We start from the raw sequence: 23,033 nt of genomic DNA, 5'->3' as shown, positions 1-23,033 counted from the left end.
GTTGAGTTGAGTCCGAGTTCACTTATGGATGCGAACGCCCGAACTCGTTGAGTTGAGTTCGAGTTCGTGAGATGTAACTAGGCATCCAAACTCGTTGAGTTGAGTCCGAGTTCACTTATGGATGCGAACGCCCGAGCTCGTTGAGTTGAGTTCGAGTTCACTTAGGGGCGGGTTACATGATTTCTTGATTACATATGAGGCACTTATGTGCAAATTATCCGTGTATCCGAGTTGTATTCCGATGTGTTCAACGGGTGAAATTTCTAGTGAAATGAAAGAACACTTAAGATGCAAGCGACGTTTTGGTAAGTGTTGTGAAATGGACACTTTGGACAGGTATGTTCTTAACCCTCGGGTTGATAATAGATACAACAACGATAAGGTAGTAAGATGATGAATGATGTTTAGAAATATGATATATGTTTTGGTGATACTATGCTAAAGTTGTTTGGTATATTTGTATTGTTATGTTACTTGTTATTTACATATGAACTTACTAAGCATTTATGCTTACTCCTCCTCTTTATTTATTGTAGTTTTGAACAAGCCATTTCGGGAATCGGGACGGGTCAAGGTTCGATCACACTATCCAAAGGACTTTCATCCGGGTAAATGGCTTGTAAAACTTAAGTATGGCATGTATAGCAGAGATATTTATTTTGTGTAAATAATTTTATGATATGGCAATGATTGGTTGAGAAAATGTTTGATATTGATAAGTCATGGTGATGGTTAAATTTAGATCATGTTTGATATCATGGAAGTTTAATAGGTTATCTAGTTCATAATAACTCATGAAAAGATGAAATTTGCCTTAAAACAGAATATTGCTGCAGCAATGACATGAATTTGAAAAATCACTAAAAATAGTATAAATGGAATTAAATGATGAAAAAGTTATGAAATTGAAGCTTAATGAGTCTATTTTCATATGGATAAAAAAAAAGAGGCATATAAATTATACTTTATGAGATATCTGAAACCTTGTGAAACAGGGCCAGAGTGATTTCTGGATCCTCTGTTCCGACTTTAAAAATTCATAATAAATTGTAGAAAAATAATTAGAAGTCATTCTTTATATGTAAAGATTTATTATTGAGTCTAGTTTTAAGAGAAATAAACCTCATAGTCATTGAAATTCTGTATAGAGAGATATATGATTCGTAATACACAGATGTCAGAGCAGTCAAACCCTGAAATAGGGGAGACTTTAACTAATAAAATGTACTAATTGGCCCAAAAAATAATTCTAGAAAAAAATTAGTAAATAGATATATGAGTCTAGATTTAGGGAAAATTTACGGATCTTGATTTCGAGTTTCGTAACTCGAGATATGGTTTTTCTTGTAACTGTGACGCGAGTAGCTAGAAAGCTGTGAATGTAGAAACAAAAGATTTGAAGTTCTTAATTTGATAAATTATGTTCGGTAACTCCTCAAGCTCGACTCCGGCGACGGTTTCGGGCTTGGGGACGTTACAGGTCTTGATTTTGAACTGCGGCCCGTGACACTAGTTGGTATTGGAACTTATATTTCGCCATTTAGGTTGGCACCTTCGCACTAACATTATTAATTTGTGCTGACATGATACTGATAACCAATTTGATGGTGACATGTGTTAGTCTTTCAGTATAACTCGTGAAAAAATAAATTTAAAATATTTAAAAATATATAAATTAATAAAAAATATACTCTTTTCACGTCAAAATGAACTCGAACAAAAGGTTGTCCAAATTCATCTAAATTCATTCTAGATGTATTTTTAGTAAATTTATATGTTTTAATTTTTATTATAAAATATTAGGCTATTATTATCTTCCAATTAAAATATATATAAAATTTGAAAAATATATGAATTAATAAAGATAAAAAAGTTTTACATTAAGAATGAACCTAGACATATGGTTGTGCAAATTCAAATGCAAAATAATTTTTTGTCTAAATTCATTGTAGATATGCTTTTAGTTCTTTTATATATTTATACATTTTTATAAAATTATAAAATTTTATTTATATATTATATTGTACATTTTATATAATTTTCAAAATATTATAAGCTTTTTATATATTTTAATTGTATATATTTTAAAAATATATATATATATATTTTGGTGAATTATAATAATATGGCAAAGCCCAAACAACAAGTGTGACTAGTGCGACTTCGATATTTTATAAAAGTAAAAAAAATAAACTTAAAAATATATATCTAGAATAAATTTGGACAAATAAGTGTCCAAATTTAGATATATTTGGACAACAATTTGTCTATGTTCATTCTTGATGTGAAAAAATACTTTTTTTATTAATCTATATATATTTTTTAATTTAAGTTTATCATATGCCATATTGGGAGGATGTTATGTGTTACCACCAGATTGTCCATCAATGTCACGTCAGCACAAACTAATAGTGTTAGTGCAGAGGTACCAACTTAGGTTAGGAATATAAAATCAAGTAAAATTCAATTTGAATCGAACTCAAAACTTAAAAAACTTAAATAAATTAATTCAATTAACTTAAAATTCAAATTTTTGTAAATTTTTCGAATCGAATTATCATTCCTACTTTCTTAAATTAAAATAATAATAAAAACCTCAAAAAGAGGAAAAGAATCATATAGCTTTTCATTGAGGCCCATGGATATGTTCATGCCCCCTCAAATAATAGCAGCCCAAGTTTTGGTGCACCGACACTAATTTTCAATGTAAAACAACTACCAAGATTTTGCTTCTTAAAAACATTAAAATCATGTGATCTTCTCAAAAGAATAACAAAAAGATTTATGCCCAAATATTGAAAGAAAATAATTCATAATATTTTATATATATATTTTTACATTTCTGTTGATATAAAATATCATACAAATAAAATACTTTTTACTTTGGAAAAATTATTGAGTTACATTGAATTTTTCTTTTATAATTATAATATATATAAATAATATAAATTTGTAATTTATATGTAAGAAGATAAATTTGGATAAAGGTATACAAATTGATATAATGTTAGATGTTTTAAGTAAATTCAAATTTTAATATAATTATAGGTAAATGATTATATGAAACAGGGACGCCACATAATACCATACCAGTATTTTCATATTAAATTTACATCAGATTCATTTGATCTATTGCTTCATTAGCTTTATATTGAAAAAGAACTTCTGAGGCAGTATGAGGGCACTCGTCACAAAATTGGAGGCCGATCCTCATTTCTAAACTCAATTTAGTCAAACAGTCTGCAACACGATTGAAAAACATAAAATCTCTATTCTATCCATAATTATATGTTTGTTATTTAATTAAATACCAAAATAATGGAGATAATCCTTTCCTTTCCAAATGATGAAGCATCATTTCAAGATTTCACTTTCTATTGTTGGAATGTCAAAGTTGAAAAAAATTACAATACCGTAAATAAATGAAGAAATTAAAAGGTTTTCATTGGATTAAACCTTTTTAAATTTAAAATCAGTTTTGCTTAAATCAAACAGTGGCATTTTCGCTATTTAAATCAAGACCCAGGGTGTTATTTAAAAAAAAACAAAAAGAAACATAATTTGATTTCAACCGCGAGTGATAGAGAGAGAAATGCAATAAATAAACTCGTGCCTGCCGGCCTCGGTCGGTTTTTCCTTTTAAAATAGCCTATACGGTGTCGTTTAAATTTTGACTTTATTTAATTATTATATATATAAAAAATAGTCTCTCCGTTTTCACTGGGCAGTCTTAAATGCAAGTCACGGTATTTGCTGATCACATTGCTTTCTCTCTCTACTGGTACTCTTTCTCTCTCTAGTTCTTTTTGGTAATTTTTTGAAAATCTAATTTTGGATGAAAATTATGAATCGATGGCATATTTCTTGGCGAATTTTTTTATATATAATTCTTTTCTTTTAGTTTCATTTTCTATTTTTTTAATGTAATTTTAATGTGACGACATTTTCGATTTCTAGATCTCTATGCTTGCTTAGATTTTTATTTTAGTTACTTAAAATTATTTTGTTGTCGAAATTTCATAATTTGTGCTAATTAGTGGTTTTTCATTTGTATTGAATCGAATTAACAGAGATTTAGTTAGGTTTACTTGTATTGAATCAAATTAACGGAGATTTAGTTGGGTTTATTTGTGCTAATTAGTTGATTGTATCTGCATTGTGAAGAATTCCTGTCCAAAAGTTTATGCATTAATATTTTAATTACATACTTTTTATTTATGTGGATTTTTTTTTGTCTGTGGTGAAATGATGCTAAATTTGGTTGAATTGAGGTTTCAGAGTCATTAATTAGTGTAATGCTTTCGGATTTTGGTTATGATTTGGTGTTCAATTTGTTTAAAATGGTAATTTGCAATGGAAGTAGTCATTATGGTTGAATCTGTGAACTGTGGGTTAAAAATTTTTGGCAGTCAGGCTGTACAATGAGCATTATCGGAACAAGCTTTTAAAAATGAGATGAAATTTGTAGAGTGACACATGCAAAAGCACTGAAACTATGAAGAGTTGCTTTGATTGCTATGTTTTACTGTACTTTTCAGCAATGTAAATCTCTAAGCCAAGTAATTAATTTTATTTCGTTGTCAACTTGTAAGGTCGTACATAGTTTATCACTGTCATAGGCTCATAGTTGAATATGTTGATGCTTATCTATTCTTTCCTTTTGGTTTCAGACTTTAATTTCTATGATGTCGGGGAATGCTCTAAGAGATCTCAATACTTTACCTGCATCCGAGAGAAAGAATGACAGCTCTAGTAAAGGTAATTTTACTAAGACTTGCAATGGAAACACAATTGAAAATGTTGAAGAGCTGCAGAAGAAAAACCCTTCCTCTGTTTGCATAAACGGAGGTGAAACTGTAAATGCTGGGGTAGAGGTAGCTAATTCGGAAGTTGAATATATTGAGTCTGAGAACTTGGGTGATCTAGAAGATGTTAATACCTGTCTTGAGGTAAAACTTTCTATTTTCTAATTCTTATGCTTCGTTTTGGATTTTTGGTGATCTTCCGTTTTCTAATACGGGTATTTGCCTATATCAGAAGCTCTTACCTGGACTTGAATCCAAAGATTGGGTTCTGGTTGTTGAAACTCTCAACAATGTTCGCCGATTATCAATATTCCATAGGGAAGCAATGCATAGTATGCTGTAAGTCTAAGTTCTTGAATGATTATTTGACTGGAAATACTAGAGGATGGGGTTTTAATCTGATTTTCCATCAGTTAAGTCAGTTGTTCCCTTGGATTTAATTTGACTAATGTATTTTTCTTTATTGTTCTTATGTGCAGGGGTGATTTGATCCCACTTGTAGTCAAATCCTTGAAGAATCCAAGAAGTGCTGTTTGTAAAACTGCAATTATGACATCTGCAGACATCTTCAGTGCATATAATGATGATTTGATTGAGTTTTTGGATCCCCTGGTACTTTCACAATTTCTAAGATTTACTGCCACGTTTGTCTGGGTGCTTTTGTGCATTTTGGATGGTACACTACCATCTTTTTATTTTTCCCCTCTGTGAACGTTTCTTCATTTTGGGGTACAAGTGAATAAGTTCCTACCTTTCTGATTTGTGCAAATTTTGTTGCTACAGCTTGTACAGCTTCTTCTTAAGTCTTCACAAGACAAAAGGTTTGTATGTGAGGCAGCTGAGAGAGCTTTAGAGGTCATGACTACTTCTGTCTTCCCTATGTCGTTGTTGCCCAAGTTGCAACCCTATCTTAAGAACAGAAATCAACGAATTCGAGCTAAGGCATCGATGTGCTTTAGTCGCAGTGTTCCACGACTGGTAGGCAAATCATATCTGATACGGTTAAGGCTATTCCAATTTGTGCCGTTGATATGGATATTGCCATTGTTTACTATATTTGCAGCCACATTAAACTTTTAAATTTCAATTAACTAAATATTCTTTTCTTCTTGGCTTTGACAGGGTGTTGAAGGAATTCAAGAATATGGAATCGACAAACTGATACAAGTAGCTGCATCACAGCTTAGTGACCAGCTCCCAGAGTCTCGTGAGGCTGCTCGAACCCTTCTATTAGAGCTGCAAACTGTATATGAGAAATCCAATGGACTCTCAACAACAATACCTGAACAACCAGACATGAACTCTTGGGAGCATTTTTGTCAGTCAAAACTCTCTCCTTTAAGTGCACAAGCAGTGCTTCGGGTGACAAACATAGCTCGCGAAGGCCTCGTTATTGGTTCCTAACAGTGAGTTCTTATATACATGTGTGTAGCAGGTAATGTTCTTTTTTATTTTCAATTTACCCACATATATGAGATTTAGTGTGCAGACTGCAGGGTCTACAATCCACAGTCACCTTTTATTGCATTGGTTTTGGTTTTATCTTTTATTTTATTTTTTCCTTGTAAATCCTCTTGAATCATCGAGATGTCTTCGATCGTGGTTAAGAAATTAGTGGGATTGGAATTATAGGGATGATAGTCTTTACATATCCCTTTCACGTGGATTTTGGGTTTAAAAAGTAGTTTAAATATGATTGAGCTTTCTTGCTTTGTTATGGTAGATGTTACATAATGTATGTAAATACATATTTGGGTGACTTTGTGATTGCAATTGCAGATCGAAAAGACCCAAATAATTTATGTGAATCATTATTGAGTGCTGGTTTAAGATGTGTGGATTTTAGTTTAGATGTCTTAATCACATGTTAACATCTTTAATTTAATATTGTCACCAAAATTAGAGCTAATCTAAAGGTTTCCAATAAAATAGCCATTTTTATTCCCTCTTTGTCACTCTCTCATCTACCAGATTTGGATGGTTGCTAATGCCATAGCTGGATTAGATCTAAGACGAGTGTCGGATTTAGATATAAGTCTGACTTTATGTTAGACAAGATTACTTTTTTAATTTTAAATTTCTTTTTCTTCAGCATTATAGCATTTACTAATTCTAATACCTGTAACGGACCTTAATAATGCTAAAAAAGATGCTGCAACCACCAATGCTAAAATCTGAAAAAAAGAAAAAAGAAAAAACTTATAAAAACTTTTAATTGGAACTCATGACTGATGCTTCAAGGATTGATAAATTAAGTTTTGTCACATTCAGAGTAGATCAATTGGTGGTTCACCATTTTACGTGAAAAATTTGTTGTAGAAAGGATATCTGTTAGTCAATAATGAAAAAGAAAGGACAGAAGGCAATAATTTAGCTGCTGCTGTAGGCATGGTCTAAGCATATTTTATACCAAAAAAAATATTAAACATAATCGAATCAAATTGAAAAGCAATTTCTATGAAGTCTTTAGAGTTATTTTTAAAAAATTAAATAAAAATATAATGGTGTTGGAATTGAACAATTATGGTTTTTAATTTGCAAACTGAATTTTCTCAAAATTTTTTACTTGGTGGGTCAGGTGATGATAACAGTTGTCTCTTCACTTTCACTTGGTGGGCACGTAATTTGTCACGGAAGAACGGCACAAAATGGGGGAAAAAAAGTGGTCAAAACACACGTAAAATAAAGAGACAAATAAAAGAAAAGTTTGAATCATCAGTCTTCCTATGATTTTGTTTCCACCTGTAAAACCTGGTCTCTTTTTTATTTTTTTGCCACCTACTCCATCACGAAATTTAACCATTCCACATCAAAATATCCATTCAATCATTTTCATTCTTGCAAAAAAAAAAAAAAAAAAGTGATCAGATTCAGATCACCTTCTGATTCATGTTTTGAACTATCTTTGTTTTGTCCTATGAATAATCACACGGTAATTTGTGGCATACCTTTCCTGCAATAAAAGATTTTTATGTTAATGGGCATTATCATTGCTGTGATTCTTCTGTTTCTTGGCATTGGAATGCTGGTTTTAGTCCATTTATGTATAGTAGGCAGATCCTTCATCATTAGACGATTTCGTAACCCTGCGAGATTCGACATAAACAACAACAGCAACACGAACCCAACCATGTCCGAGGACGATGTTCAAAAGCTTCCATGTTATGATTACAGTGCAAAAGACAAAGAAAATAGCACTTGTTATCAAGTCCTGGATTGTGCTATCTGCTTGGAAGACTTCAAGATGGGTGAAAAATGTAGGCTTTTGCCACTTTGCAAGCATAGTTTCCATGCTGAATGTGTGGATTCATGGCTTCTGAGGAATCCCATTTGCCCCGTTTGTCGAACTGGTGCCGGTTCAGGCGAGTCTGAATCGGATTTAGGTTGCTGAGCCAGTCATCAGAGTGAAGATTTTATTGAGCTGACAGAGGACCATAGCGGGGAAAATTGCCATTTCAATGGTGTTTAGAATTGAAGTGAGAAATTCGACATAAACCAAACCATGTCCGAGGATGGCGACACAAACCGAACCGAACGCTTGGAAAGACTTGAAGATGGGTGAAAAATGCAGGCTTATATCACTTTGCAACCACAGTTTCCATTCTGAGTGTGTGGATTCATGGTTCTTGAGGAACCCCATTTGCCCTGTTTGTCGAACCGGTGGTCGGTTTTTGGTCACAGTGAAGAATGATCATAGTGAAAGTAGCCGAAATTTTAATTTAAAAATTTGAAAGACGGTTTCTTGTTTTTCGCATGGGATTTTTCTTTTTGGATGATCCATAGCTTTTTGTTAATTTTTCTTTAACATTTTGGGAGGAGAATGAGGCTGCTTAATGACAAATTCAATATAGACTAACAAATTGATAATGTTTATGTTGTATGAATTATGTATATATTTATAGGATTTGTGATTTCTCCTTTAAAATATATGTGATAGTCTATATTGGGATTTCAACTTAAAACTTATGGATATCATTACATCTTAAGGTATCACTGAATTGATTATTATTAAATTCATGCATGTGAATAGCAATAGGACATATATACCTATATTATGTTACCACTTTTAACGTTTTGATCTCATATTGAAAAATTTTGAGTTTAGTCTGTAAAATGTAAGGTTATTAGTTATGTGTTCTTGGATTTGATTATCACCAATGTCTTTTTTTGTGTGTTGAACTTATAAATAAATCATGTTATATGATTGATCCGGTTATCTGTAAGATCATAGTTTATGTTTTAAGATAATTTTTGACGTTTAATTTAGTGTTTATACAAAATGCTAATGAAGTTGAAGATAATGCTAATGATTATACGTGAGAGATGATATATTTCATATTTATGAATGATTTATGAATTACTTGTTTACTATTCAAATTTATCATCTAATCAATGATTGATTGATGTCACGTCTCTCTTATTTGTTAGCTAATGTTTGATAAGTTATGTAAAAGCTTCTCTTGTTAGAAAGAGATGGATCCTTTTTGCGCCACTTAGCATGATTATGGTAGTAAGTAGGGTTTTGAGTCGTAAGGAGTCTAAACTTGTGCCTATTTAAGTCGGTGCTCTTATGGGTCTCTTCTCGGACTATAAATAAATTAAAATTTTAGGTGAATACTGTGAGGAAATGTTTCATATTTCCAACTGAAATATTCCTTGGAGTGTCTTACAAGCTAGTTTAAAAGTAAAAATGAGAAAACTGTGATTTCTCGGGCAAGCTGTAGTTTTGTTGTCTTGTGTTGTGTAAGGAAGTGTTTAACAGGATCTATTAGCTCAGTCTCTTGCTTTAAGATTTGTTGGCTAGGGCCGGCATGCATGCATGGGATGCTATTACAATGTTACCATTCCATTACTTTATTTGTATCTCCTTTTTTATAAATCTGAAATTCAATGCAACAAGACAAACAAAATAATATGATACTCTGAAACTTGTTCCTTAAAACTCAAATGGTTACCATTCAAAGCTTCATTAAGCTCCGAATCCATGAAAAAGGCCACAAATGTCTGGGTTTTCATCTTCATAATCATTGTCAACGTTGCATTTTCCCAGAAAACAAACTGTACCCTTGATTTCGAGTTCAAAGGTGCCTCAAATTCAAGCAATGAGAATGGCGATTGGGGTGGATTTCTTAACCAAAGCCATTGTGGAGCCACATTCAATGGCTACCTCAAAGCATTGGGGGTTAGAGCAAATCAAACCGGGTTTATATTCTTGGATTCAAGTGAGCAAACGACGTGCCTGAATTCAATGAAAAGATTCGATTGTGGGATGGAGAAACTAACATCGGGTGGTGGGGGATGCTCCGATTATTCGACGGCCGATGTTGAACAAAAACTGGGGAATGAGCTGCGGAGTTTGAGTGAAAATTGTAGGTTTGCTTCATGTGGTTGGTGTGTTAGAAGCTGGGAATCCATTAATGGAGGGTCGAATTTAGAAGAGTCGATGATTTGCAGGTTTGCGGTGCTGGTTTCATTAACAAGTCTTAAGGTTGAAGATGAGGAGAATATTCAAAGGATTTATGAATGCCTTTCCAATAACACCCGCGTTTATGGAGGTAACAGATTCTCTCTTTCAATACAAACTATAAACGCATAATCACTAATTAGTCTTTTAACATTTACATTTTTATCAATTTAGCCTTTATTCTTTTTTAAAAGAGTTAAATTTGATTATTAATCTTATAAAAAGTTGAATTGTTGTTTCTTAAATGGAAATTCCGACTAAAATATTAATTAAACATGGCAATTTGCATGACAATCCACGTGGATTTCAAACTTTTTTTTTTAATTTTTATGAACTTTATATATATATATTGAATTATTTTATTTTTTGAATATTTTAAAAATTTTTAAATAATTTGACGTGACAAATAACACAAATAATATCATGTCAAACTAGAGGTATGCATGGGCTAGGTTGGGCCCATACAAAATTTTAGGCTCTTTTCTATCGGCCATATTAATTTTTTTAGCTTATTTCATTAAATAAAAAAATTAAAATATAATAAATAAAATACATTTAAAAATATAAAACAATAAACAAATAAAAAGTGAGACAAACAATTTTTAAAACAATACACAAATTGAAAATATAATAAAAGTGGTTATATTAAAATTGAAAATAAAATATAAATATGACTAAAAATAAAAAATATATATATTTAGTATATAATTTGGCCTGGTCGGGCTGACCTAAAAAAAAAGTTTTACCCAAGGCTCAGCTTGTTTTCTAAATGGGCCTCATTTTTTGCCCAAACCCATATTTTGGGCCCATATTTTTACCCGAACCCTCCTATTTTTCGGTAGGCCTTGGGCCGGGCGGTTGCACATCTCTATGCCAAACCAATATTATTTAAAAACTTAGTCAATATTTTTATTTAAAAAAGCGATTTTTAATTTTTTGAAAGGTAAATTATCAAAATTAATTAAAAAAGTAGGTAAAATCGATAAAATGTAAAAGTTGAACACTAAATTTAATATTATGCCAATTATAAAATACAAATTTAGAGATTTGAGTATTTATTCCATATAATTAAAATTAAGTTGTTTGAATTGGATTGAACAGTTTAGTTGAATCGAAAATTGACATGAACTAGTTGAATCAAGAATTAGTATAAAATAATTGTATCAATTTTTAAATTTTTAATGATTTATTTAATTAAACTTCTGTTAACAGAGAAGGAAGAATCAACAAAGAAATCAAAAGTAAAAAGGGGTATTTGGATTCTAATTGGATGCATAGGGGGGTTTGTTGTCTTTATTATTACAATCATCATCTTCTCCAAGACATGCTGTAAATCAAAACCATCCTTCAAAACGCATGGTATGTATTTATATGTTTCAAAACATCATTTCTTTCTTAAATTGTTCATATCTAAACTAATTCAATTGTAATATTTTTGAAGCAATTAAGGATGTTTTATTGAAGAAACCAGGTTGTCCCAAATTCCCAATCAAAGAGGTTTATTTTGCTACCAACAGTTTAGATGAATCAAATTTCATTGGTGAAGGAACTGCTGGTAAGTACTGGCTTGATTGGTTGGTTTTTCTATTTCTTTTTGACATTGCAAGATTGAGTACCTTATTGGATCTAGGGCTATAGGCTATAATTGAGTCAACCTGAGGTCAAAAAGTAAGAAGCTCGACTTGAAATCTTTACTTAAAATTCGGTTTGAGTTTGTTCAAATATCATTATAAAAGTTCGAATTTGACTCAAAGTAAAATTGGGTTATTGAAGTCTGTTTATATGATTTACATACTCGAGCACAAGTTTGAGCTCAAGTTCAAGCTCATTTCAGATACAAAATTTTTATATGCAAAAATAGGGTGAAGGATAAGAGTAATACAGTTTGAACCCGTACCAAGTAGATATCTAACAAAAACTTTAATCACCACCCCATACAAGTCTAGACTTTATATTAATTCTTTTAAGATTTTAGATTTAAATTTTAAGCATATATACATTAAGGGTAAAATAGTAATTTAATATAAAACACAATATAAATAAAAAAATAAATAGTGGCAATTTAATCTCAAAGATTGCTCAAATCAAGTATTAAGGTACTCAAATTTAGCTTACTTAATAGTTCGAACTCAACTCAATAATGACTAAATCAAATTCAAATTCTTTTAATTTTTTTAGTCAAACTTGAATAACTTATGAGAAAACTGTATCTTAAAATACGATGAAAAAACAATATAATCATTTTAAATTTCGTCCATCTCATTCTCATGGTTGTTGATATTAATTCAATGTATGTATATATATATCAGGAAAGGTGTATAAAGGCATACTATCAAACAAGGAGCATGTTGCAATAAAGCACATTATAAAGGATGGAAAGGTGGAGACATTTGTGAGGGAAGTTACAAGTTTATCTCACATCAAACATCCAAACCTTGTGAGATTGGTTGGTTATTGTTCAAGTAAACAACATTGCTTCCTCATATATGAACTCTGCCCTAATGGGAACCTTGCAAATTGGCTATTTGGTATGTTTCTTGTTTTTTGGTTCAATTTCTTGCCATTTGTCAATAGCACTGAATTGAAATATGGGTTATAACAGGGAAAGACAAGGTGCTTTCATGGATCAAGAGGCTGGAGATCGCGGTCGGCAGTGCTCGAGGTCTTCAGTTTCTCCATACATATTCTGAAGGCTGCATAGTTCATCGTGATATCAAGGTCAGTCACAACGTAGTTTCTCTCCAATATCGCAAAATCAAGTAATGATGGGTTTTCGTGTCTACCTTTGCAGCCAACAAACATTCTGTTGGGACCAAACTTTGAACCGAAGCTGTCGGATTTTGGGTTATGTAAGGTGATTGAAATTGGTGAAACCTATGTGAGCTCCGAAGTTAGAGGAACATTCGGGTATGTGGACCCTGAATATCAAAACGATCGCCGAGTCAATTCATCTGGCGATGTTTTCAGCTTTGGAGTTGTGTTGCTCCAGATCCTGTCGGGGAAGAAGGTTTTCAATTTGAACCTGGAAAAACCAATCCCCTTGAATAAAATGGTCAGCAACCCTATCCTAATATTTACGATACCAACAGAAAAATGATGAGTTTGAGCACCATATATGGTATAATAGAAGCTTAGTGCTGAATTTGACAGGCCAGAATCCTAAGAAGAGGTGGGAGTGTACAACGATTTGCAGACCCAAAACTTGAAGGCCAATACTCAATAGAAGCTTTTGACATAACATTCAAGCTGGCAATCTCATGCACATCACTCAAACAGCAACGACCATCAATGGAGCAAGTTGTTGTCAACTTAGAGAAGGCCCTTCACATTTCAACAATGGCCACTGCTTCAACTCCACAAACCACACCCTAACTCACCAATACTTTTCAATTCTCATCTATAATTCTTGGCCTTTTTATAAAATTTCGAGGGTTAACGTAGTAGAAAAATATACCTTTAAACGAATTTATTTGATAAATTAGGAGACAATTAATAAATTAACTAAAAAAAATATGTAATTTATAAAAGTAGAGGATTGTCCTTTTTTTTCGAGTTTCTTAGTTGATGTTGTAAAGGTGAAGCGTTTGCAGCAAACTATTTTATGTGTAGAACAATTAAGAAATACTATTTTCAGGATATAATGCTTTTACTATTTCGTTTATGTATATATGATTAATTTTATTATAATATTTGGTCATATCTACTTTTTTTGATACAATGTTCAAAACTATCAATAACTCCTCTCCAACCTATAAATAGTAGTATAATGCGCTTCAGCGCATTCAAACCCACATCTTCCTGCATTGGTAATAATGCTCATATCAATTGAGTTAAGACTCAATTTTGACCCGTTATATATATATATATATATATATATATATATATATATATAGTATTTTTATTGTTGTATATATACATATACAAATAACATAAAATTTAAAAAAAATATAATTTATTTGAATATATAATATTAATATGTTATTTTTTTGGACTTGCAACATGTCTAACGTTATTGTCCAAGGCTGATATTGCTAAGAAGAAGGGGAAAAGACGAAGTTTCCTCCTCCACCACCTAAAGCCAAAAAGCAAAAGAAAGTAGTTGGGAAATGAGGCATCAAGGTTCTTGAACAAAACATGCAGCAATAGAATGAATTCTCTTCAAAGTAAGCACTTGATTGAAGAAAAAAAATCAACCTTGAAGACTTTATTAAAGCTAATGCAGCAAGGTTTGAAAAAAAATGAGAATGCTTAACATTGTAAGATTTGTTAAGAACATTATGTTGGGTGTTCTATGCTCATCTGAAGTAGGATTGTGCTAATTTTATCTCAAAGAACTATATGAAGGTTTATTTTCATAGGGTATATTTTGAGTTTAACCCTTCTATTATTAATGATTTTGTACAAAATTTCTGAACAAGAGAACAGGTGTAATGCCCCGATTTTTGGGAAGTTTAGTTTTGAGCAGGATTTCCTAAATCGAGAGATTTCTAGGAATGGGCAAGGTTTATTAGTGGGTTGATACTCATTTATTAGATGTGTTAATTAGTTAGAAATGAGAATTTAGGATTTAATGCTTATATACTAGTTTGTAAGAATAGCAAAATTGTTGGGGTCGATGTGTAAAAACAAGAAAGTGGATTGGAAGAGGTGAGGTCCTTAAATTGTTATTTTAACAAGTCTAATTAGGCAAAATTTTCACGAAAACTATCTTTGAAAACACCAAATATCATTATATGCGTGAATAGAAAGGAAACAAGAGGAAACTGGCACACAGTCATTCCTCCTAGTTTTAGGTTATATATATACAGTTGGAATAGAAAGGGCATCATTGCTGTTGTTTCTAATTTCTTTAATAAAATTTTTCTTTTATTGTTCTTTGTATATAGTTTTTTTTTTTATCTAGTTTTAGATTTATAATTGATTCGGAGTTTAGCCCGTGAGACGAATTCATATTTAAGATTTTCCACATCGGTATTTATTAATTTTTCGGTTTAGGGATAGGCTCAGTTGTCTCACAATATCGTTTTAGCGAAAAAATGTACCCCTCGATTCAGTGTTGGATGACATAAAGTTAGTGAATTGGTATGATCCGTAATTGTTGCATTTACTACATCAAAGAACAAATTGACATGACCAATTGAGTGAGTGGTTGGATCCGTCAAAAATGCTAACGATCAATTGAGTTGGGTTCTTCTAGTTTGTAAGGTTGCCGAGGAATCAAATCATGGAAGTTGTTTTCAAGGTTATTCACTTGGTAAGTGTTAGCTTTCGAATTGTTACAGTAGTTAATTTACTACTATGGAAAAATTAGGAGGTTTGAGGTTGTTCTTCTATCTTTATATTTGACTTATCTTCGACCTCTATAATGAATTATCGATTGGAGGATAAAACCCATTGTTCGGGATCAATTCAAAGTTAAAGTCAAAAATCGCGCTTCAGGCTAGAGTTTTCATTTATTTGTTTAATTTAAATTTAATTTCGTTTTATTTATTTTTATTTTGCTTTTCATTTATTTTAAATTTAGATTTAATCCACTTTTCTTTGATTTCATATATTTGTCTAATTTTGGTCATAGGCCAATTTTAGTGGGATCGACCATTGCAAATTTAATTTAATTTCGATTTAGGCGTAGGAAATTTTTTTTGATGGATTCAACACCCATCAACTATAATGTGTTAATTATTTATGCATAATGATACTTAAAGTTAATCGGTTGATAAATGCTTTATTAAACATTATTGAAAATGATTTGAGTATAGTTGGCGTGCTATAGAATTGTTATATTGAGAGACGGAGCATGACACCTGTGTGCATTATTATTAGCGTTTATGCACATTCATATTTGAAACTTGTGTGTAGTCTTGATGTGTTAGGGGAAGTCATATTACACGTGCACCGTTTTTGCTAATTTGGCACTTATACACACCTATGTGGAGTGTTAGTGGATTGATAATTTGGCACTGATCTTGTTTCACAATTGATTAATTGGGACAATATCATTAATAAATTTAAATGTTATATCAAATAATTTGAAATAATTTATCGACAAACACAATGTTTAGTGATATGCATTTAAAAAGTTTTGAGGTAACATTTAAAGTGCCTTCGAGATATATGAATTTTATGGAATGTTAAATTACTATAGTAGTTCGAGGGCCTTTTTTAATATATTAACCTTTTAAAAATTGTTTTAATATTGATTTTTGGTTGAATATAAAATTTTATTCTATTCTTGTTTATATATTTTGGTTTTAAGATCAAAGAAAAGAACAAAGACTATGAATTTGCAAGGCATAAAAAATATTCGTCTTTTATTAGAGTTGTGTGACTCAAATTCCTGTTAAAGAAATAAAATACAGTGACAAAGTAGGGAGATCAGTACAGGTTGCACAAATGGAATCTATATAAAAGTACACTTCTTCTATTTTATATTGATTGTACAAGTAGAATCCGTATAGAACTTCTCTCATTCTATTTGAAATTGATTAGAATAATGTTTCTCAACCTATAAATAAAAGTTGTATCATTTGAATTTTAGTGTTAGTGAATTTTTTCCTCTACCCGTGGTTTTTCCCAAAAGGGTTTTTACTTAAAATCTGTGTGTTCATATTTTTCTTTCTTTTTACTTTGCGGTCGTTCTATATTATCATTATCGACGTTCAGTTTTACAGCCTTGACCATTAACACTACTTTGTTAAACTTTAACATTTGAACTATATTTGTTGAACTTGTATTTGATCTTAACATTTCAACTTTGGGATTCTTGTGTTGTTAATGGTTGAGCTAAATATTCTTATGTTGTTGTTACTGGCTTTCTTGAAATTCCAGTTTAGAAATATAAATTATTTGTAAATTCAATTATAAATATTTTAAAATTTTGGTATTTTGCGGAGTTTATACGAAGAAACGCCAAAAAATTTTAAAATACGATGACTACTCTATCGTCCCATATTGTGTCGTTTATTTATATAGAAATATTTAATGACGAATCCATGAAAAGACGCGGCGAGAAATTCAACATACGGTGGCATTTGCATTCAACATTCAACAACGTTGTTAAAGTTACAACATGTCGCAACGCTTATAAGTATAATCGCCAATAAATTCATGATACTGTTTTGGCGTTTTTATGTATAAGTGTTGCTGAATTTTTGGTTCTATTGTGGTGCTTTTAAATGTCGCTAAATGTTGCGACGCTAGTTTTAATGGCTCTTTTTGTGGCGCTTTTCTTTTTGTCGCTAATTTTTTAGTGGCTTTGAAAACACCACTATAAGCTGTAGAAGGTGCCTCAATAACCCTACTTTGCGATAGTGATTAATTCTAATTTTCCTTAATCAAATTTGCAAAAATTACATTGATCACATTTAGATTTACTTTCAAATGTTACACACTCAAAATAAAATTTCTAAATGCCTTCACATTTTACAAAAGTTTTTGAGTAACCTGAAGTCCTTTAAAAATGTTTCTAAGCATAAAGGTTGCATTTTTCCAACAGTGTCTCAAGACATAAAACTTCGAATGTAAAATATGCTTCAGGTGAACAAAGACTCGAGACATAAAACATCAAAGTTAAAGTTTTGTTTCAGGGGAATTTTGTCTTGAGACAACCATGTCTAAGTCTTGATACATACCTATTGTGTCTCGAGACATAGTGTTCCAACGATCCTATTTTGTTCATGTTGTCTTGAGACACTCTTTCTATGTCTCAAGACTTTCTATGTCTCAAGACATTGGCCGACAGACTTAATGCATGAAATTGATACTCTCAACGATTAGAAACTTTGTTCAGTAGCTCCAAACATCCAAAAATAAATGAAAGGGTGTAAATATGGCTTAAGGATACTCATATGACGACAAGAAATAAGCTTACAAAGATCAAGAACAAAAATCCAATCATTTCTCATTGTTATTCGCATTTTCACGTGTAAACACTTGTAGGTTCAACTCTCATTCATTCTTTCAAGTGTTGCTTTGTGATTGTGAGAGCTTTATCATTGTATATTTACTTTCTAGAGGTGGCTATTTATTCTCAATTATGTTTTCAAAATGAGGTTACTTAAGGACCGAAAACCTTAAAGGGAAGTGACTCTATCTTGCCTTATTGAAAAGATAGCGTTGTAAATGTAAACATTGTCCTTAAAAAGTTTCAAATTTGTGAATTTGAGAAAACCTTAGCGGTGAAAAACTAAGATAGTGGATGTAGGCAAGAAAGAGGATTGTATGAAACAGTGATGCCACGTCATCTGTATCCCTTTCCAATAGTTTTATGCCACATCATTACTCTTATCCTGAATTTCAGGATTTTATCCTGGAAAAAAATCAAATCCAAATTAAAATACTGAAATTGAGGATAAAATCCTGAAATTCAGGATAAGAGTAATGATGTGGCATAAAACTATTGGAAAGGGATACAGATGACGTGGCGTCACCGTTTCATACAATCCTTTCCCTGTAGGCAATTGGGGTTGAATCACACTTCTTTTATTTGTCCATCTTCTAGCAAAGTTTTAAATTACCAATTCACCCCAACCCAATTCCATAAACTCAAATCTTTGAGTCCTAAACCTCTTTTAGCTTTAAGATAGCAAATACTTGCCCAACAACCTTCATTCCCATTCCATAAAAGGATTACGCAACTGATTAGCCTTTTTAATAACTTTGTAAGGGAGAAGAAAGATTCTACAACAATTTTGAAGGTTGAAGATGACCGACCATCCAAAAATGACCTGATATGAGTAAGATGTACTATTTTACATTTCGGGTGATAATCAAAGACTTTCAAATAGTAAGAGTATTGTTGATGGATTGTTAATTCTAGACTTAAGGTGGCGAACCCTACTTCTTTCTTTTTGGATGAATACAATTTTTTCTTATATAAAAAAAAATCCCATCTCATACATTTAAGGGTGAGAAAAAGATTCGATTTGAAAAAAAATATTTTTTTTTTCGAATTACTCGAATTGAGTTATTCAATTTTTTCAAATCATCTCAAATAAGTAATTTAATTTTTCGAGTTTAAGTCAAGTTGAATGTTACAACTCCAATAGTTCAAATAACTCGAATAACAAATTGATGTAAATACCCTTTGGTCCTTAATAATTTTGAAAATGTACAAATTGGCCTCCTTCAAAAATTTTAAAAAATTAAAATAATCTTCTAAAATTCAAAATATTTATAAAATATTTTCCCAAAATTTTATAAAATATAAGTTCAAAAAATTAAAAATATATAAAAATGCTAAATTATATATATATATATATTCAAGATGACAAATTTGAAACCTTAAACAAGTAAATTATCAAATCATGTTTATAATACTAATCATTTTGTTTTTCTCTTATTTTATTTTAAAAGATTTTCCAAATATTATATATATGGTATTTATGTTCTTTTAACTCGAAATTTAATCAAATTGTCAACAAGATTTCAATAGTTTTTAATTTAACTTGAATAAATTTATTCGATTTGAATTTCATTTCACTCGATTCTATTCGAGAAAATTTAAAATCTAATTAGGATGATAAAATAGAACTCATCAACTTGGTTAACTCGAAATTTTTTATTTGATTCAGCTTAATGATATAATACTCACCCTTACATACAATAATTTTTCTTAAGAGAATAAAAAAAAAGTTTTAGAACAAATTTTATTAGTTCAATTAGTTCTTATTTAGTTAAAGATTCCTATCGAATGAAATATGTTTGACAAATAGGATTTATCGATTTTCAATTCAATTGATCCATTTTTGCAACACAGTTCATTACGTTGTTTCCAACAGACACTTGTTTAAGACAAGGCTTTCTTTTGTGTTCCTGTTTTTTTGGGGGGTGTCTCATGTGCATGTTTTGTCAATCTCCATCTCTCAAACCTCATACAAAACCCAACACTTGGGTCTTAAAATTGTTTGATTTGTCTGAGTTTTTGTATTCACTGTCAGCCTCACTTTTGCAATGCAGGGTGGACCACTATGGCAAGTGATTGGCTTGGAATTATCCCATTGTTGGGGGTCACTTTTAGAAAATGGACGAGCAAAGTATCTTTTTATGAATATTCTGGAGTCAAACCACCTCATTTTCAAAATCCTTATATTTATATCTATAGTAATATTTAAGCTTCTAACTGAGTTTGTATAATTTTCAATTAAGTCATTAATTCAATTAGAAAAATTATTGATATGCCCTTTTATAATTAAAAATAAGTTATATTATTCAAGATATTTTAGTCATTTTATTTTTAAAAAATTAATAAAAATTTTCATATGGTGAAATTTGAACCCGAACCAATTACATTAGTAAAATCTTTTAACTTACTACTCAATTAAAGTTTTATTTTCATATTTTTATATATTTGAATTTTATTATACCGATTTTATTACTTTCATCATTTGTATATATAAATAATTTAATAATATATATTTAAAATTTTAATATCGTATATATTTCATAATTTTCAAGCATTAGATCACTAAAATATTATTTATTAACATCATAGAATTGAATAATAAAATTATTCAAAGTTCTTTCGTACATAAAAATGAAAGTATAATGTCAAACTTAGCCTTCAATTTTTACTTTTTTTGTCAATTTAATCATTATTTATTTAGTTAAATTTGATATTGATCTTTTAAAAGAGTCAAACTACTTATTTTTTAATAGAAATACCAATTAAAAATTAATTTTTAACCATATTGATGTGACAACTCAGGTGGTACTTACATGTATTTCATGTTGATATGACACTATTATTTTATATATCACATCAATATATAAATTAAAAAATATAAAAATATTCAAAAGTAAAAATCAATAAAAATATAAAAGTTCATAAAAGTAAAAGAATTAATTTAAAATTTTAATATTTTAATAAGAATTTCCATTAAAAAGATAATTGGACGATGATAAAATTAATTTCTTTTTACAAGATTAATGATTAAATTTAACTGAAAAATAATTAAATTGAAAAAAAAAAATAAGAATGAAATTTAACATTATTTCCTCTGTAAATTTTATAATTTTTAATAGTGTTTCATATATTTCGACCGTTGGTTTAATGTGCACTTGAGTGGTCCATTTGGCAGTTAATATGGTTATTAAATGCTAGTATTTACTTATTTCCTGTTTTGCAACATGTTTGAATTTCTTGGGGGTTTTAATTACAGCCTTGAAAAGTATGTTATCCTATATGGTCCAAAAAGTTACCGGTCCCAAGTCTATAAACATTAGTGAGAAAATCAGACCTTTATATTTAGCTGAGTTTATCAATGAACGCACCACCATTTATCTCAATTTCAAAGCTCACAAACTCTTAAATTCTGACCAGCTTCAATTAGTCCCAACCAGCCTATCCAACACCCTCAACCGAGGTTACTTTATAACTTCAATTGTTATTCAACCATTCGACACTGTCAGACCACACAGCCATGTAACCCATACAGGCATGTGGTAAGTCGTGTCGATTTCACGAAATTATGCATCGAAGTGTAGAAAATCGCGATTTTTAAGTCTTTCGGGCATCTAAGACATATATATGATAAAAATAAAAAGATATGAGTAAGCCGTTAAAGAATATTCAAGAAAACAACTCAAAAATACTATTGAAGCCGATTCTGAAGCAAATTTTTGTCAAGATTGAAGATTCTCATTTTATTTCTTAGGAAGTCATCATGAGTTTATTTATTAATTTCGGTTATATTGTATCTTAGATGTTTTTATTTTTAAGCATGAATACTAATTTTCTAAATACCTTAGGAAGATAAATCTTATGATGGATTCTGTCATTTGATTTTTATTTTAAGTAATAAATATTTGGTTCTTATTCTCAGTTATGTGTGCTTAATTCTTGGTTTATTATTTCTAGATTATTAATCAATATTTGATGTGCTTAAATCGATGGTTGAATAGACTCTGTTTAAGAGTAGATATTATTTAATTGAGTAGAGTTGCATGCAATCCTAGAAATAGGACGACAAATCTACCAGATTAGAGTCAAGTCTAATAGGAGAATCTATAGCACGAGTTAATATGATAATATGGATTTTAATAAAAAAGAAATTTCAATTAATTAATCAAAAGTCAGTTGCTCTTATACTCAAAAGAGATATTAGCATAATTTCAAATGAAAAAACTCTAACCCAAAGTTACAAGCCCAATAGCCTTAACATCTTTTCAGAAACAGAAACCTAACCCTAGCCTATGCCACCACCGCACTCTAGCCTTCGTCGCCACCGTCATTGCCAACCACCACCTGTTGAAAGAGAAGAAAGGACAGAAACCAAACGCGAAGAAATAACACGCAATAAACAGTAGCCAAGCAGAGATAAAAAGAAAAGAAAAGAGAAAAAGAGTGTAATATGAAAAAGGGCTATAAAAGCTGAATCTTTGTAAGGTTTTCGGGGATTTTTTGAGCGAATACGAAAATGAAGAAAAATAAAAAAAAATGAAAACAACAAAATTTCTAAAAGACAAAGGTAGTTTATTTTATTTCAATTATTATTTATTTTCGAAAAAGGAAAATAAAAAAGGGCTTGAATTTTTTAACTGCGATGGGGGGAAACCCTTCGTCGGATCGAAGATGTAGGGGCCTTCCCTTTGTTTTTCTTTTTTTTTTTTTAAAAAGATCAAGAAAGAAAAGGTTTCATCATTTTTTTATTATTTTGGGGTGCTTTTTTGGGGATTTTGTCCCTAGATCTATGTTCTACGAAAAAGGGGGCCAAAAAAGGGTTTTTTGGCCACTAGGAGCGGTAAAACCGTAGCCGGCAATCGGT

General features: G+C 30.7%; 3 protein-coding genes across 3 annotated transcripts; all 3 read left to right on the top strand.

The window, feature by feature from the left end:
* The first annotated feature begins 3,632 nt into the window (after positions 1–3,632).
* LOC108487342 (uncharacterized) lies at positions 3,633–6,635 on the top strand. The gene is made up of 6 exons (XM_017791656.2): positions 3,633–3,781; positions 4,671–4,949; positions 5,038–5,144; positions 5,285–5,417; positions 5,589–5,783; positions 5,928–6,635. The coding sequence occupies exons 2-6, from the start codon at positions 4,683–4,685 to the stop codon at positions 6,207–6,209; spliced, it is 984 nt and encodes a 327-aa protein (XP_017647145.1). The 5' UTR covers positions 3,633–3,781; positions 4,671–4,682; the 3' UTR covers positions 6,210–6,635.
* A 1,147-nt stretch (positions 6,636–7,782) lies between these two features.
* LOC108488077 (probable E3 ubiquitin-protein ligase ATL44) lies at positions 7,783–8,196 on the top strand. The gene has a single exon (XM_017792390.1). It carries the CDS (start codon positions 7,783–7,785, stop codon positions 8,194–8,196), a length of 414 nt encoding a protein of 137 aa, XP_017647879.1.
* Positions 8,197–9,713: 1,517 nt separating this feature from the next.
* On the top strand, positions 9,714–13,641 carry LOC108488076 (probable serine/threonine-protein kinase PBL28). Its single transcript, XM_017792389.2, has 6 exons — positions 9,714–10,360; positions 11,711–11,824; positions 12,579–12,797; positions 12,872–12,987; positions 13,061–13,321; positions 13,420–13,641. Exons 1-6 carry the CDS (start codon positions 9,790–9,792, stop codon positions 13,639–13,641), a joined length of 1,503 nt encoding a protein of 500 aa, XP_017647878.2. The 5' UTR covers positions 9,714–9,789.
* The last annotated feature ends 9,392 nt before the right edge of the window (positions 13,642–23,033 follow it).

This window comes from Gossypium arboreum, chromosome 9, assembly GCF_025698485.1.
Source record: "Gossypium arboreum isolate Shixiya-1 chromosome 9, ASM2569848v2, whole genome shotgun sequence".
Classification (NCBI taxonomy): Eukaryota; Viridiplantae; Streptophyta; class Magnoliopsida; order Malvales; family Malvaceae; genus Gossypium; species Gossypium arboreum.
The sequence above is the reverse complement of the archived record's forward strand: the minus strand, read 5'-3'. Positions and strand labels throughout refer to the sequence as shown.